The 18,419-nt window shown below is 40.6% G+C and overlaps 1 protein-coding gene across 5 annotated transcripts in view; it reads left to right on the forward strand.

Annotated features, from left to right (window-relative positions):
* LOC121434623 (membrane-associated guanylate kinase, WW and PDZ domain-containing protein 2) overlaps positions 1 to 18,419 on the forward strand; it is a 1,272,606-nt gene that overhangs the window by 957,390 nt on the left and 296,797 nt on the right. For all 5 annotated transcript variants that reach the window (XM_041633542.1, XM_041633543.1, XM_041633545.1 and 2 more), the window contains one exon: positions 14,985 to 15,042. In XM_041633542.1, coding sequence (XP_041489476.1) covers positions 14,985 to 15,042 — 58 coding nt within the window. The remainder of the gene's footprint in view (positions 1 to 14,984; positions 15,043 to 18,419) is intronic.

Consider the following 18,419-nt stretch of genomic DNA (forward strand, 5'->3'; position numbering starts at 1 on the left):
CCACAGATTGCTATGGTGCACTGTTTAATTTCATGTGTGCAGTGTTCTGCCTACATTTACGTCTATGCACCTTGCGTGCAGTGCCTGCAGAGGTCAGAAGAGAGCAGCAGGTTCCTCTTAGAACGGAAGTAACAGGATTACTGGACCTGATGTCTCCTCTAGACTTTCCCTCTCAGGAGCCCCCAGCCTGAGATTCACCCACTATTCCAATTCCATGTGTGAGCAAAGCCTTCTTGACATCAGCCAGGATGGCATCTCTGCTCCCTAAAGTGCCACGTTGCTCTGACAAGCATCCTTCTGGGCTCTTGCAAGCCTGTTTCCTGCCCCCATCACTGCAGGTGTCTGGCAGCGACGCCTTTATGCCTTAGGCTCCGTGGACCACATTCTGGGATGTGTAGTAGGACTAGGGCTGTACTGCTGTGGTCTGGAATGAAACGGCACCTTCTCAGAATGCACGAGTTCTACCTCTGCATCCCCACAGCGCTGGCAAGGCACAGAACCCTCACAGGTCACCTCTTTATGAGGGCTGCCTTTACAAGAGCAGGTATTATCTGGGGCTGGAGCGGGATGGTCCCCAGGGACCCGCACCCTGACCTTTGCAAAATTAGATCCTAGTCCAGTCTCAGGTCTAAATGAAGACTAAAATTAGTGGGATTTTTTTTTATTTGCGCTGCCCTGCTTATGTTGGGCTAACATAACACAAACCAGAGTCGCTGGGTTCCTTTTCAGGAATCTCAACTGAGGAATAACCTCCATCAGATTGGCACTTGGATATGTCTGGGGGCAGTGTTACCTCTACACAGGTCCTGTGTTGTATAAAACCAGCTAAGCAAAGCCATTGAAAGCAAGACCGAAAGAAGCCTTTCTCCACGGTCTCTGTTTCAGCCCCTGCCTCCTGGATCCTACCTTACTTTCCTTCCACCACGGGCTGTAACCTATAGGCTAGATGGACACACTCCTCTGCAAGGTGCCTTTTGGTGATGGTGTTTATCACAGCAGTGAAGAAGTTACAAGGATACCAAATGTGTGCTCTTGGAGGGCTCTTTCTGCTCTTCTGTGGGGATCCTAACAGGCACATCCAAAGGCAGCGCTAAAAACCTGAGAATTCATGTAAATTAACGCCACACTCCAGAAACCAGCACCCTCATAACCACTGTGCTTTGTAAATGCATCACAAACTGTATGGCATCTTAAATGATCCCTCTTCTGCTTTGAACCGTTCTGACTGATTTTAAAAACTCTTGCCATGTAGATTTCTGAACAATTAGATCCCAGTCTTAGATTCTCTGATTTATTTTACCCTTGACTTAATTTTTCTGTGTAGCTAGCAGTTTTATATGTCACTGTGGTCACTGACCTTTTTTTAGTCAAAGGGTTTTTTTTTTTCTGCCCAGCTTTTAAGCCTAGTTTTTGCATAAGAAAATGTGCACACTAATGTAAGGTAAAGAAACACGCTTTCTATTTCCACCACTGCTTACATTCACGCAGCTTCCTTTGCTTCCAGCTATTCTCCTTGTGGCTCTTCTTTCAAAACCGAGCACGACGCCTCCATGCAGCGATATATCCAATAATAACTGGATGTCAAGTCACAGAGATTCCCCTCATAAATTTTACAGTGGCACAGAGCGGCGCTGCATGCACACAGCTTGTTTATTCAGTAGAAATCCCTGGCTGGCTCTGGAGACTATGTCCACGGCTTGTTATAAAGCAACAGCACAAAGAATAACTTCTGCCTTTTTTTTTTTATTGCTGAAGAAGAAAGTTTAGCGAATTATCTTACAGGAGAGCTGTAGAGTCTGGCTGTCTGGTTACATCAGCCCTGCTCTCTTCCCATCCGTAGGGCCTGGGTAACATTGTGCGCAACGTTGTGGGAGTAGCCAGGTTCCACAGAGATTTTTTATTTTTAAGAGTGTATTGTTTTAAGTTTTTGGAGTCCAACAGAGACAGAGTCTTGTTTCTGTATGATATTAATGTGCACATATCCAATGATGAAGACACTGAACGTGTTTAACCATCATTCCTGTATACCTTAATAAACTGTCTGTTCCTGGCTATGATCATATATTTTAACCCCTGGCTCATCACTCCGTTCCTGAGGAAAGCTATAGAATTTGATAGGAGAGCAGAAAAGCCCTGCTTCAGAAGGGCTCCTGTCCACTTCACGGCAGGAAGAAATGCTGCATAGTATAAGCAGAAGCCAACAAAAATCTATGCAGGCAGGCCTTGCTGGGTGTCTCATCTCTTAACAATGGCTAGTTCCCTGTGTCAATCACAGTTCTCCATGGCAGTCACACGCTTTAGTGCCAGTACAATGAGCCTTTAGGAGAACCCAAATGGACAGGCTTTGGGACTCGTCCCTGGATAGAAACGTGTAGCCGTTCTTGTGGGATGCTGAAGGCCTGAGTCCCTTTCACCGCTATCACCCTCTGCATCTCTGCCTGTGCAGCTCCTGTAATATGCATATAGAATAGGTGCACAACTGAGCTACCCCTTACTATCCCTGTAATTCCTTTAATAATCAACCAGAAAATGTCTTCCCCTGGGTTCTTTGAGCCTCCTTAGCCAATTATCAAACACTAAGAGAAGTCTTGTGAACCCCAGATTATGTGTGTAGGTCAAAAGAAGAGGTAAAATAACGCAGGTCCTGTATCTGACCTCTGAGGAAGGAGGTGAGCTTCGTGGCTCAGCCCTCAAGTTCAGAGGTGAGACACTAACTTCTGGGGTATAGAACTGAATTAGAGGGTAGCCAACCAGTGCCCACGGCTGCAGAATTCTCTGCCTTCCCAGTGTGTGTGTATCAGGGTGAGGACACACACACACACACACATCTCTGCCTTCCCAGTGTGTGTGTATCAGGGTGAGGACACACACACACATCTCTGCCTTCCCAGTGTGTGTATCAAGGTGAGGACACACACACACACACACACACACACACACATCTCTGCCTTCCCAGTGTGTGTGTATCAGGGTGAGGACATACACACACATCTCTGCCTTCCCAGTGTGTGTGTATCAGGGTGAGGACACACACACACACATCTCTGCCTTCCCAGTGTGTGTGTATCAGGGTGAGGACACACACACACATCTCTGCCTTCCCAGTGTGTGTGTATCAGGGTGAGGACACACACACACACACATCTCTGCCTTCCCAGTGTGTGTGTATCATATGTGTGTGTGAGACACATAAGCAGACTAGGATAAACTAAATTCGAGGTTTCCTTCCAGTTGAACATTTATTTCTCTGATTATCTTTTTTTACATTTATGTAGTCAAAATTTTCAAGTTTAAACTATAATAAGAAAGTACTTTTCCATGGAATGGAATGGTTATAGAGGAATTTGTCCCTAGTATTTAAAATTTGGTGTTTATTATGATAAATTGACTGAAAATTCCATCTGTTTAAGCTTTTTGCTTTCCTTGGTACCAATTTTCATAATTTTATAAGACTATCCATTTCATTCATATTTTAAATTTTGTTAGCATGAATTCATTCAAATCATCCTTTGATTATTGCCCATGTTCTCATATTATTTGTGGTTGCTTGGCTCTTGTCACTTTTATCACACTGTATAGGGCACACTTCTTGGCGACTTTAGTTTTCTTGTGTTGTTTTGCTGATTCTTAAAAAAAATAAATGACACCTTCATTAGAATGACTTTTTCTATTTCCCACATTGTAAATTTTTTGAGTTTTCTCCTCCCTTTCTCGTGTGCATGTGAATATACATGTGTAACTTACAGGATCCCATTGCTATACATTTTATAGCTCTTAAAAATTTGACTGGCACCATATCTCTTTCCCAAATAGAAGGTACAGTTAAATCAAATAGAACAGAAGTTTGAGGACTATGTAGACTATGTGATACAGTTAAATCAAATAGAACAGAAGTTTGAGGACTATGTAGACTATGTGATACAGTTTAATCAAGCCAATGAGCAAATGCATTATTTCACATTTGTCCTGAGAACACACAACACCCCGAATGCTACACACAGTTCAACAGGCAGGACAAACTTCACAAGGGCAATTCTGCAGGAGATGAATAGTTGATGGTTTCTTTAAGATTTATTTATTTTTACTTTATGTGTATAAATGTTTTGCCTTTGTGTATGTTCACTGTATGCATACTGGTACCCACAAAGGGCACAAGAGGGCACCAGACCCTTTAACTGGAGTGAAGGATGGCAGTGAGCCATTTTATGGGTGCTGCAAATTGAACCCAGGCCCTCTGGAAGAGTCACAACGGCTTGTAACCACTGAGTCATATCTCCAGCTCCTGTGATATATATGTATAGCTTTTAAAATTAGAAATTAACTTTCATTATTCCCATTTTCCATATATGCTGTCAAATTACCTGTAGCCACACATTTTATTGTAACTATGTACATTCACTGTTTCCACTCTCATACTTACAGAAAATCTTCAGCTTCATCTTACCTTTCCTCTTTGTTGCAAGAGTTGCTTTTTCTTTAAGTTTTTAATTTCTATGGAAAAGTTTCTTTAGTTATGATTTTGATATCTGCTTCTTATGGTACTACAGAGAGTGTCAATTGCATTAAAGATACTTTGGAATATAATCTGAATATTTGAAGAACATCCTATGTATGCTTGAGGAGAATATCTATTTCATACTTTTTGAGACTAAAACTGGATGGGTAGATGGAAAGGAGGGAGGAAGACACCCTGAACCCCCAAAATCTGCCCTACATCTTACAAAGATTAGTTGAGTTCTGCCTTATGTGTAATCTGTTGGTTGTATCTGTCTTTGAGTGAAAGGAAACGGCTTCTTACCGGTGTGTTTCTCATCACTCCTATGGCAGGTCCTGCTTTATGACTCCCCTGGGCTGAGTCCTGAGTGTGCAGATAGGGAGAACTTGTTTTGACATGAAGGGAGACCCTTTTGTTAGAAGGCAGTGATCTCGCATGTTCAACATTTAGATCTCTTTCAATCTGCTCTGGACTTTTAGTTTTTGTTTGTCTGACACATCTTTGCCCAGCCTTTCATTTTTACCATTTCTAAATCCCTTTCACTTTTATAGCATGGAGTCATGTTTTCTTTGTGGGTCATTTAGAAAATCCTAACAAGAAGGGTAAATTGCACCTATTCCTGTTAGCTTCAAGTCTATCAGAGTTTAGATTATTGATCATATTATGTTAAACATTGCTTTATGCAACTTGTTTCATTTAATTTTTTCCTCCTCTTGGTATTCTTTTATAAGTCCTTATTCAATCAGTTATCAACTGTTTTGATTGCTGAGACTCCCACGTGTCGCTGAAGCATGAGTCGGTGAAGCCATTGGCCAGTCAGCTTTTTCCTCACTTCTCTTTCTTAATCATCTTAGTTATGTATGGTATATGTAAATGCTATGTGGTATATGTAAATATGATATGTGATAAATGGTATATGTCTAGGCATATACATATTTCTGTATTTGCTGTTGCAAGGTTAGATCTATAATTCAGTGCATTGGATATTTGTCTTGAGAACTTTCTTCGGGTCATGTTCAGTTGAAGTATTCTTTCAATTAAGCAGGTTTCTAGGAAGTAATCTTGAAAACAATAAACTATAGAGCTGAGGGAGACAGGGGAGAGAGATGGATAAAGACAGGGATAACGAGGAGAGTTTTTGATTTATGGGATCCATTTTAAGCATTGTCTATCTTTTCTTCTTCTCATGGCCCCATTTCCCACACTGGACTGTCTTTGCTTGTCTTCTATATTGATATTTTACCCATTCTTTCGACCTTTTTATTTCTCTCACACTTTGCATTCTCTTGACTTTTGCATGCTCTTTCTCAGTGGTCTTTGTTATACTTCAGTTGGATCTATTCTGTCTTAGGCACTTTGTAACTTACCGTTTATGTCACAGAGCTTTCTTCAATGGTATTTTGGAGCTAGAAAGATATCTTGCTGATAAAGGCTAGGTTTACTACCAAACATCAAAAATAACATTTTGACAATTTCTTCTTCTCTCTCAATTGCTCCTCCATCTATCTGCGCTCACAGTTTTTAAATATCTGGTTCGGCATCTTGTTTTGTATTCTTATGAGCTTGGTTCAAGATACCTTACCGTCTTATTACAACTCGTGCTTCTGTTTTTGCCCCCATGTGAGGGAGAGTGACCAGGTCTCTTTGGTTGTATTCCTGTGACTCTCATTTCTGACCTTTTATAGAAACTTCATATGAATACAATCTACTATTTTCTGGTTTTTTTCAAATGTCTTTTATTCCCAGAGCAGCCGATGGATTACACTTTTTCTCAGGAGTACCTTCTCCTTTTCCTTTAGAGGAGTGTAGTTTTCACAGTAGGTTCTCCTGGCCTAATCTTTTATTTCAGCTGACAGTTAACTGCAGTCATGTGGTCCTATCTCATCCGAAGTCTCCAAGGCCACCAACATCACCTCCCTCTAATGCTGTCTTCCAGTACTTACACCACTCATTCCCGGTGCTTCAAACCCCTTTCTTCCAGGATCCTGGAAGCTATGGTGTGACCTACCAAATGTATCAGTTATGTTTCCCCACGTGAGGATGGGAACTTTCCTCTTGGGACTGATGTTCTCTGTCTTTCCATTTGAGTCCACACCAAGTTCCTGCCTGACTCCTCTTTCTAGTACACTCTCTATGTGACCAAGAGACTTTAGTGGGCTGGGGCATTTCTGTTCCTACTTAATCATGACTTGTAACTCTTACAGTTGTTTATTTCCCTTAATCCTGTAGCCATGTGGGCTATGAATAGCTGTGTTACTCTGTTTAGCTACGTATAGCTCAAATTAGATGTCAGGCTCCACAGTGAGAAGCCAAGAACATTTCAGAAAGCTGTCAGAAGTGAATTCCACTGACAAAGAGTGAGAAGGTTGAATTAATTTAGATTTAAGGAAGATAAGAAGAAAATAGAATTTTGTGTTCTGAATCCTGAGCACATAGGTCCCTTTCTCTATAGCCACAAACACTCTACAATGCTTTAAGAACAAAACACAAATCCCACCTGATTTCCTCTCTCCTCAGCTTCTAATGAAGCTTGCAAACTTAAGCCAAATATGGCCACATCTAAATCTTTACCAGACAGTATCTTTATTGTGCCACACTTCCCTGCTGCCATTTATTGTCACCATCCCAGGGAGGTCCGTCAGACTTGTTAGCGTTGCAGAATTGCACAGCTGCGTTTGACAGCTTTTTTCTGCCAGGTAGAAAGGAGTAAGTACCCACAATATAACTGCACACATAATTGCTCATACACTAATGCCTGCCAAGGAAATCACACATATTTCTTTTCAGATTTGGTAAAAATGTGCTAAGAAACTAATTTATAGTCAAGTATCACTGGATTGTAGGGTTAATTCCGGTAGACAAGTGCCCAAGGAACTCCATCGTCATGCCCATCACAGAGTGGACTGGCAAAAGCAACAACAAACACCCCACAATCAATGATGTAATCCTGTGGGGTCACCGCCACGCACATGTGGTCCATCCCTAAGCAAAGTATTATTTAGAAATTCCAGCATGAGGGTGTAGATTATCAACAAGAAACCTGTAGTTGGCTGTGGTCAATATTGTTAAAGTTCATTAGCATGCTGTAGTAATTAAATACTCATATTTAATCTATATGATAACATGAATTAAATATTCCCACTATAAAGCATAATCCAGGCAGCTCTTCTATACTAGGTCTAAAATCGTCCATGTGCTACACCACAGTTCCTGAGGATGCCTCTCAGCCTGTGTTCCCATGGTAACGTCCATGATGCTGCTCCTCTGTACAGGAATATCAGAGTGCAAGGCAACAGAACACAACAGAAAGGGACCACATTCTCTTATTGTGTTGTTAGGATTTTTAGTTTTAACTAAGTTGTTTGTTTTCCAGGTTGAATGGAATAGAGGTATAGAAGTTACTTTTTCTTGCAATTTCTATGTTAGGAAACCAGTCTAGGTTAGTTTATCACTAGTATATAAATTCTCTTACAAAAAGGAAAATGGATACTGGGGATTGGAACTCACATCGTAATACTTCAGCAGCTGGTGCTCTTACCCAGTTAGCTAGCCCACAGGACCCACTTCTCAAAGAACTTTCTCTAAAGATTCAGTTGGTGGCTACTGGGGAAGAGAAAGCCAGTTCTCTTCAGGGATATGGCCTCTGGTAAGCGACTCACAGGACAGTGGATGGCTCTATCCCCACGCACATATTGGCAGCACTAATTTGGCTCAGTGGGATGAAAACCATGAAACTGGAGTACACGTGTCTGGGAATGAAAAGGGGTTGGGATTGGGAGGAAGAGATCAATGGTAGATTTGATCAAAATGATTTTATGCATCTATAAATTTTCAAGCAATTAAATGATTCATTTTTAAAATTCACAGTGAGATTTCCTAAAACTTCTAGCTAGTACTTCTGCATGAGTTTTCCAAGACAGTGTCATATTTTCTAATATATACTCAAAAACATAAAATATTGAAGGCCGGGTCTTTTAATAGATGCATGGCCTATATGTCATATTACTCAACCGAAGAATCCCAATTTCTTCTTTCTTTCTATAATATTTGCCTCTAAAATTTAATCTAACAAGAACTTCAATTTGAAAAACAATATTTAAAGAAAACTAAGTTAATAAAAACAATATAGGTTGAAAGAGATGTTCCCTATTCTGATCCTTATTCTAGTATCCAATATCTCGCTTCCAACCTGCTTGCCTTCTTGACTTTGGGGGAGGGGTGGACATTAGGCTGCCCACCAGAGTGGACCTTCACATACCCTTCATGAGTTATCATTGCCAAGCCATACCAATCTGCCTCACAGGGAAGGCTCAGCTGTCAGTCTAGATTTTGCGTTCCTGCCCTTAAGCCTGAATCTTCTACAAGCAGCAAAAGGTTGTTGTAATAATATTTTTCTACTAAAGAAGAGCATGGGGCAATAGAATTTTTAAAAGATGAAATGGCAAAATTAATTCACATTCTTCAAATTGCCTGTTGAAAAAACACAGTATATAAAAAGAATATAAATTTACACAACCTACAGTCTCATTTTATTTAAACACTGGACATTTAAATGCTACGGCTGGACCTGTGAGCTCAGGGGTAGATGTCTCACCTAGCATGTGTGAGGCCCTGGATTTAACCTCTAGTACTGGAGAAAATCTGATATTATCCATCTAAATATATCCTGTGATTTGAGCATCTGACGGCACATTGCTAAGCAGATGTCATATAACCAGTAGTGAGAATAAATGAAATATCTTTTCCCAATGTTTCCCTTCGGTCATTACTACGAATTTCAAAAGAGATAAAAAGAACACATTTGATATGAAAACAAACAGAAAACGGAGGAGAGCTGGGTCAAGGGTTAGGGTGACGAGGAAGGGGAATCAACAGTAGCAAATTTTTCTTAGAAATGGCAGAATGATAACTAATGTTAGTTTTTAAAAATTAGATTGAAAATGGCGTACAGTTCCTCCCACTTTCCCTAATACCATTTTTCCAAGTACTGAAACCATAAAATAACAGGCAAACTATTAAACTAATATAAAAGCTTCATTTGAATCTTGTCAGTTGTCCTACTTCTTGTCCAAGATCCAACCCAGATTACAAATTCTTTTTTATTAATCATGTCCTTGAGATCTTCCACTCTGCCTTCCTTTAGATCATCCATACACTTTTGAACAACACTGACCCATGACTTTGTGTAGTATCCCTCTATTTCCTATTGCAGGTTTTTTTTCTTATGATCCAAATGAAGTTGTTCAATTTAGGAAAAAAATTACAGAGGTCATATTGTATCCTCCTTGGTTTATGGTATCAAAATACTGACTGAAGAGTCAGCCAAATAATTTGAGTCTGCTTTGAAAAAAATCAACCAGATGAATAACTTCTTTAGGAATATGGAATACAGGTTGAGAAAGAGGCCAAATGGCAATAGCCATACCAAAGTCACCAAACTCAGACACAACTCAAGATGAGCAAGCAGAGATAGATGGCCAGCCAGACATGAGAAGGAAGGATTATTGCATGATTATATGCAGATTGCATGAAGTTGAACCACAGTTCAAAAGAAAGATGGTGCAAGACAAAGAGCATCTTTCCCAAGAAACCCTAAAATATGTTCTACACAGCTCTCATGTACGCATCTCATTCCCATAAGGTAGACCATCTTTGAACTGTCTATAAATATTGCTTATGTAACCCAAAAGCTGTTTATTTTGTTTTTGTTGGTTTGTTTGGTTTTTTTTTTTTTTGCTCTAGCATAGATGTGTCTATTCTCTGTAATTAAAATGGACCTAAAACTTTTTTTAAAAAATGGGACAGAGCAGTTTGGTTTGAGAGAGAGAGAAGAGGGAGGGAAGGAGAGAGGAAACATGAAGTGAATGTATAGGGAGGTGGGGGAAATCTGGAAGGAGTTGGGGGAGGGAAATTATGATCAAAACATATCATATAAAAAAATAAATAAAATATAAATTAATGAAATGTCTATTGGTGATATGGGGAAAAGTATCCAAATGTAATAAAATGAATTTTAAGTTAGAGAAAAATAAATAAAAGTAGTGACTGGCAGCATTCATACAGGAAGGGGATTCACATTTAATCTTCCGATTCTTTTCCTCCACACAGGAATGGATGCCCATGTAACCTTCCAATTCTGTTCCCCGCGCAGGAATGAATGCCCATGTGATCTTCCGATACTGTTCCCCCACGCAGGAATGGGGATGCCCATGTGATCTTCCCATTCTGTTCCCCCACGCAGGAATGAATGCCCATGTAATCTTCCCATTCTGTTCCCCCACGCAGGAATGGATGGATGCCCATGTGATCTTCCGATTCTATTCTCCCATGCAGGAATGAATGCCCATGTGATCTTCAGATTCTATTCCCCCATGCAGGAATGAATGCCCATGTAATCTTCTGATTCTGTTCCCCCACGCAGGAATGAATGCCCATGTGATCTTCCGATGCTGTTCCCCCACGCAGGAATGGATGCCCATGTGATCTTCCGATTCTGTTCCCACTATAAAAAGTTGACGACTAACCACAGATGAACTTAGACACACATACAAATTTTGCAGGGTTGAAACATCTAATCACCAAGTTTGCATCACAATTTCGTGGCCTGCAGAAAATCTCAATTAAAACAGTTCTTAATTCTGCATTAACCTTGCTGACCGCAAATGTTTATTCTTCTGCTTTGTGGAGTCTGTGCTCTTTTGTCAATGTGACCTGATTAATCTCAGAGCTTTCAGGTGCTGCTGAATAGTGTTCTAAATGGTTCAGGGCCCAGGAGCCCCGGAGTGCATGCTTTCCTGGCTGGGTAAATAGTGCAATATTAGAAATTCCTTCTCTGATTTGTTAGCTTAATTTAGGAGGACATAATTAGTTTTTGAGCCTATTCAACTTTAAATAACTTGTTTTTTTTTTAACAATGAAGAGTAATTCTTCACTTTCCACCATCTAGATGTGTGCTCTTTAGCCGTAATCTAAATTTTGCTTCTTTTTACAAGTGGATGTTGTGACTGTTCATTAGCATCCTAGCTCAGGTCATTCTCGCTCTTTCAAAAACAAAAGCTCTGTCAGTGACAACCACGGTGCCTTTCGAAAACTTAAGATTTCTGCTGTGCTGTTCCAGAGTAGAGCGACCATAGTTGATAATCCTTTACCCAGGATTTTTTAAAGCTGGAAGGTTTTGAACATTTCACCACAATAAGGGGCAAATATTTGGAGATGTAGATATGCTTAGTCTGAAATATTGTACAAATGTACAGATATTAAAACATCACAACACTCTGGCCTGTTCCATGTCATATATACACATACATACATACATACACACACACACACACACACACACACATATATACACACAAACGCATTCATACATTTGTATACACATACGCTTATCTTTTTTTTTAAAGAGCAGCATAGGCTATATTTATTCATTTATTTATTTTGGTTTTTCAAGACAGGGTTTCCCTGTGTAGCTTTGGAGCCTTTCCTGGAACTTACTCTGTAAACCAGGCTGGCCTCGAACTCACAGAGATCCACCTGCTTCGGCCTCCCAAGGGCTGAGATTAAAGGCGTGCGCCACCACCGGCCGGCTCTACGCTTATCTTTTTAAACATTGGTCTGTCTACTACCTTCACAAGTGAAGCAATGAATATGTTTGTTATTGTTATGTATATGCTGTTATATGTCTGTCAACTCTGCGAGTATTTAAAATGAAGCCAGGGGTGGTTTTAAGTAATAGGGAATTGGCTATACTGTAATATTAATCATCCCAAAGTATGAACCCAAATCAGTAATAGATAATTTTAATGTATATATGTTTATAACAAAATTTTATTTTATCATGAATTCTTAAATAATTTTCTTGGAAATATGAAGCAAGCAAACAAATCAGCATCTCGGGAAGAGCAAAACGGATTCTTCCTAATTTCTGAAAAATCAAGGTGGCGAATAAAACCGTGTATAGCAAATTGTCCCCAAGACCTTTCCCATTGTAAATCTGACAGAGATAACCAATGGCTTTGACCTCCGGCTCCTGTAAGAACGAGTGACTCACTTGCAAAAGAGCCAGAGAGAAGAAATAAGAGAAGGGGGATGGTCTATGAGATGAAAGGTTGCTTAGAAGTTTCATTATGAACTGCTTCTCCATGCTCTTATATACCTGTCAAGGTATTAAACGTGTTAGAAATGTGGATTCGTGCACTGAGCCTCATAAGTGGCAAATGCCCACGATACCATTCTGCCCTACATCTATTCTTCTGCTTTAGTTGCTTCTAAAAGACACTGGGTAAGTATCGTCAAGGGAAGAATTTTTAATAGGCAGAGTCTCCATTAGCTTTGGGTACCTGATGAAAACCTCTGCATTGTGAATCCTCTATCTTCCCTTCCGTGAGGATCACATTGGGCCGTAGACTCCTCACGCACTGACCTGAAACTCTACTTGAAATGTCATAAAACGGAAGAAAGTAACTGCATCGGGTCAGCCTTCTAAACCCACACAAAGTTTGAATTCCTAAATCTATAGATCTTTAAAATTCGGGAGTGAGAAATCATGAATCTGTAATTAATTTAATGGCACAATCATCATTCATATGTTCCCACTGAGGCTACAAATTTGCACTCCTGTAAATGGGAAGATGGCAAGCTAGCAACATCCAGTTGGCTTTGGATAACCAGCTTGAGCACTCGTCCCTGGGGAGGATCATTTCTCCTGCTTTCGGGATTCCTTGCGTTCCTGTAGCTTGTTGTCTAGGGCTGGTGACCACGAGAGTCCCCCTCCCATGCTGGCATGTCTTTTGGTGTCATTCTTGTCCACATCTTGTTGAGGCAGTCATGTGATTGTGACTTCATGAGTGTGGATGCCCCGATACTTCTAGGAGACGCAGTGTTACAGAGCAGACTTTTTACTCCTCTGTCTCTTGCGATTTTTCTGCCCCGTTTTCCACAATATTCTCTGAGCCTCGGGAACAGGAGGTGCACAGGGAACATTAAATGGACTAAGCATTTGTTATCTATGTAACAGCAGTGTGAAAACAGGGGCCAGGGGCAAGGACTGGGAGAGAGAAGGTGAGTGTATCTGAGAGGGATGGGAGGGGAGAGGGGATGACAGAAATGACAAAATTATATTTTAATTTCAAAAAATAAAATAAACACAAAAAGATCACAAATCCTCTAATCCAACATTCTACCTCCGAGAATTTATCATTGCTAATATATTCCATAGAAAAGCAATAAAGGGTTTAGTTGGTAATGTGTCGTGCCCAGATGGTGCCTATTATAGGAAGTTCACCACAATCAATAGTAGATGGTTGCAAACTGCTATTCTGTGATATTTAAATCCTGCAATAATGTTCATACCATTGATACTTTCTCAAATAATATATCAAGCTATATAATAATAAGTGCTTTAATTAAAAATTAGCCCATAAGCGTAGAGCAATTTGAAATATGCTCAACAAAATACAAAATATTCACAGTGGTTATTTCTGTGTGGCACGATTACCCATAATTCTATTTTTTTCCAGTAACTTGGCTTGGTTCATCAGAATATATGTGACTACAATAACACTGTTCAATGTCTCTCAATGTACTACATAGGCATGCAAATGCATACATTGGCTCTCAAATTACATATATAGAATTGGTGTTTAGCAAGGAAAATAAATGTTCTTTGTCAGACTTTCTGGCGAAGCCTCGGGGAATGTGGCTAGCAGAGTTAGACAGTAAAGTCTTTGTTTTAAACAGCATGTTCTTGACAGTAACAAGAATTATAAAGCTATTGATATTCTCAATGTGCATGTACTAAACTTAAGCTTAGAGAATTAGAAATCTTCTCAAGAAAACTACATTGGAAATTTTAGACTTTTTTTAAAAAAGTAAATAAATTAAAAAAAATGTATCCAGTAAAAATCCTGGCAGTATCCAAATTCTGACCGCTGTGGTAGGAATGGCACTGCCCGCTACTACCTCAGTCGAGAAATTCCGACCCGCGTGGCGGGAATGGCGCGGCCCAGCCCGCTGCTACCCCTATCAGTTGCGAATGTGCAACATCTTTGTTTCATTCACCACAATTTGCTATCCTCAGGAATGTATTCTGAAAATATAGCATTTATTCCAAAATGCTCCTTTCACAACACAAACAAATAAGAGAGCGGCATCCCCTCTGAGGAAAGCGGGTTAGCCTTCTGTACGGAACTGGACCGTGGGAACACGATGAGGCGCGAGCCTCATCCTAGGCAGAAGCAAACAGCCAACCCCCGCGGGAAATCTGTAGGGAAGGGCGATTCGGGTTTAACTGCCAGTTTTCCAGTCAGTGCTATTTACAGCTCCCTCAGTATGTCTGAAATCCGGGCCACTCCTATAGGTTTTATTCATTTTATTCTGCTTGGAAGACCATTTTTAAAAATCTATGAACAATTAAATTATATTACTTTTTATTAGGAAATTGTGATATCTATTCTTTACTTACTGAAAGAAATAACTTTTTATTTTTCAGAGCTTCCGTATGGCTGGGAAAAAATCGATGATCCCATATATGGAACTTACTATGTTGAGTAAGTCTCTAAGCGTGATGTTAACTTGTACTAATGTGTCGTGAGATTGTGTCAGCGTTTCATTTGTTGAGCGTGCGTGGCTAACAGTCCCTTCCGTTCCGTTTTCATCCGAACTGCCTGCAAAGACTCTGGGGGCCATGGCTAGCGACTTCCCGATTCTGCAGCTGGCTGATGGGCCGTTCCTTTTCCTTGACTCACGGTTCTGAAACGTCAATTCAGGAAGTGTGTTCCACACTATCCTCTGAAAGAGCGATGATTAAAGACACTTAAGTGAATGCCTTTCATTTGGAAATCAGAATGTTGGGAGCTGCCTGCTTGTGCAAAGAGATTTCAGATTCAGCTAACTGAATCCGGCCTGCCTTCCCATTGAAGGAAAAGAAAAAGTCTGGGTGCTTTCTCCTTAGAACCCCACAGTATATCTGCAGTGTTCTTCCAGTACACTGGACTTTTATGCTTCATATTGGTTGTTGCATCTCCCTCTAGCCATAGCATGAACTATCTCCATCTACATATTGTGTAACTCAGACTAGAGACTCTACCAATGATTAACTTATTACACACATATTGTTTAAGAAAATAAAACTATATTCATAATTCTCTAACATTATTGTGTAATTTACTTTCAATTACATTCTCCTCTGATTGAGAATGGCTAACTCTTATTCATCACATGGTATTTGTAATGTTACTGCTAATTCTATATGCAATACTATCTTAGAAATCCGGTGTTTGCAAAGCCAATGACTTTCGTAGTGTTTATCAAGACTGAATACTTTTTCCTCTCATCATAAGCCACGTACAGTAATAATGAGGATGCCAAGGGTCGTATATTAATGGCTTCTTACTAAACTGCTCTGTGGTAGCATCCAAGCAGTTACTGGCTTTGTTTAGGTGTCAAGCCCTTCTTGGTGCTGCAGATATTCAGATGAGGGAGCCCTGTGAACCCCACTGCCCTGAGCTCATCCTGCATGAGCACTTGTCTCAATGACTTTGACCCCGCCCATGCTCCTCTGGAGAAGCCCCGAGTTCGGCCCCACAACCCATCATTACATACTCCTGGCTGAGGTGAATCCAGCTCATTTATTATAAATACTCTTCTAAGATAGTGTTTACCCTCTAGTGTGTGGACACTCAACTGATATAAAAGGTAAGGTAAATGCATAGTTATGCCTGATTGCAAAGAAGAGAGATAGGCTGGAAGAGAGGGGGGGAAATCATTTGTAAATGCTTGCACGAACTCTGAGTCCTATTAAAATCGAGGAACATACTTGTTTGGATAGTAATAAGTTTTATTCCTGATAAATTTGACAGTCTACTGAGTAGACTAAGTCCTGGCTTGAGTACTTGTTTGTGTTTGTTTACCACACTTGGGATCAAATCAATGGATTTTCATATTTAGGAAAGTGCTCTACCCCTGATCTCTATACTTACCCCTTCTAAATTGTCTTTTTTTTTTATTAAAAAATTCCACCTCCTCCCATCCTCCCATTTTCCTCCCAGTGCCTGCCCTCCCCCTCCCCCTTCCTCTCCAGTCCTAAGAGAAGTCAGGGTGCCCTGCCCTGTGTGAAGTCCAAGGCCCTCCCCTCCTCCATCCGTCTCTAGGAAGGTGTGCCTCCGAACAGAGTAGGCTCCCAAAAAGCCAGTACATGCAGTAGGATCAAAGCAATCTATAGATTCAATGCAATCCCCATCAAAATTCTTCACAGACCTTGAGAGAACAATAACCAAACTTATATGGAAAAACTAAATTGTCTTAATTCACTAGTCGGGCCCCAGCATGCCTCAGCATGTAGCATCTGAAGTCAAGTGTGTTTCCAAAGAATGACACAGGATTGAGATGTGTGAAATGCCATCTCCGTGTAATACATTGACCCGTGACATCAATGAACAACAATCCTCTCCTTAGTCCCAGTGTTGGCAAACTTCATAACGATCCAGGTAACAAATATTCGGGGATTCACAGTTTCTTCTTTTCTAGTGATGTCATTTTCGTGTGTAAGGGGCTCTACCACAATGTGTTATCTACAAAGAGGCAAGAGCACAGGCCAGGTCCAATGTGCAAGTCCTAATCTGCTGATCCCTGCCTCCTTCTTCTTATTTTTTTTTTAATTGAAAAAATTTCTGCCTCCTCCCCGCCTCCCATTTCCCTCCCCCTCCTCCCACTCCTCTTCCCCTCCCCCATCCCTGCCTTCTTCTAACTCTTCATATTGTTTCTTCACATCTGACTTCATGAGCTTTAAAACTAATCTCCAGTGTGCAGACAGCATTTAACTTAAGCCCCTCTCCTTGCACTGAACATTTATCAGGACTATGATAAGCACCCACACATCAGAAAGCTGTTTCTACCTACCTGATCCTCATGGGAAGGCCACAGAGGGTAGACTAGGGGTCAGCCATTGCTGATCTTCATGGCAAGGCCACAGAGGGTAGACTAGGAGTCAGCCATTGCTGATCCTCTTGGGAAGGCCACAGAGGGTAGACTAGGAGTCAGCCATTGCTGATCCTCTTGGGAAGGTCAGAGGGTAGACTAGGAGTCAGCCATTGCTGATCCTCTTGGGAAGGTCAGAGGGTAGACTAGGAGTCAGCCATTGCTGATCCTCTTGGGAAAGTCAGAGGGTAGACTAGGAGTCAGCCATTGCTGATCCTCTTGGGAAGGTCAGAGGGCAGACGACTCTCGCACTCAGCCATTGACTTGCATAGGTCTACAACCCTAAAAAGAAACTCTGTTAAGTTTTTACTCCGAATTGCTTCTTACTGGTTTTTAATTACGTTATGCTCCTCTATTTCTCTCCTTCATTTTCCGTTTATCACAGCCATGGGTAAAAACCTATCCAGAGTTCAATCATGTTAGTCCACTGTCAGAAAAAATGAGTCTGGTAACTCCAGGTTTCAAGTGATTTCAGGTCAGCTAGAGAGTCAAAGTAGCTAAACTTCCCTCGGGTAGATCGAGCTGTGCTATTTCCCATATCCTTGTTATTACCCGACTCGAGAGAGTGTACCAACTCTAGTCACTAGGTATGTCTGGCCAAGCAGAAAATTGAGACGACAAAGCAGCTAGTCTAAATACGCAGGTCACATTAAGTAGAAAATAATCAAATATTTTCTTAAAAATTAATCAGCATATTTTAATGTCTCAGGTTACTGTATATATGTACATCTTATCGTATGATATATATATATATATGTGAAAGAGAAAGTTGTGTGTGTGTGTGTGTGTGTGCTGCCTGAAGAAATGTCTTCCATCAAAACAGAGAATTGGTCATGTATTTTTATTAGAGTATATCTATTTACATGATTTTTTTTCAACTGTGTATCATCTCCAATATGCTGCCATTGGCACAGGCGCATTTTGGCTCTGAAAGCAGTCCTGCTCATGA

Source organism: Microtus oregoni, unplaced genomic scaffold (genome assembly GCF_018167655.1).
Source record: "Microtus oregoni isolate MIOR12 unplaced genomic scaffold, Mior012 000044F_ref0000062, whole genome shotgun sequence".
Classification (NCBI taxonomy): Eukaryota; Metazoa; Chordata; class Mammalia; order Rodentia; family Cricetidae; genus Microtus; species Microtus oregoni.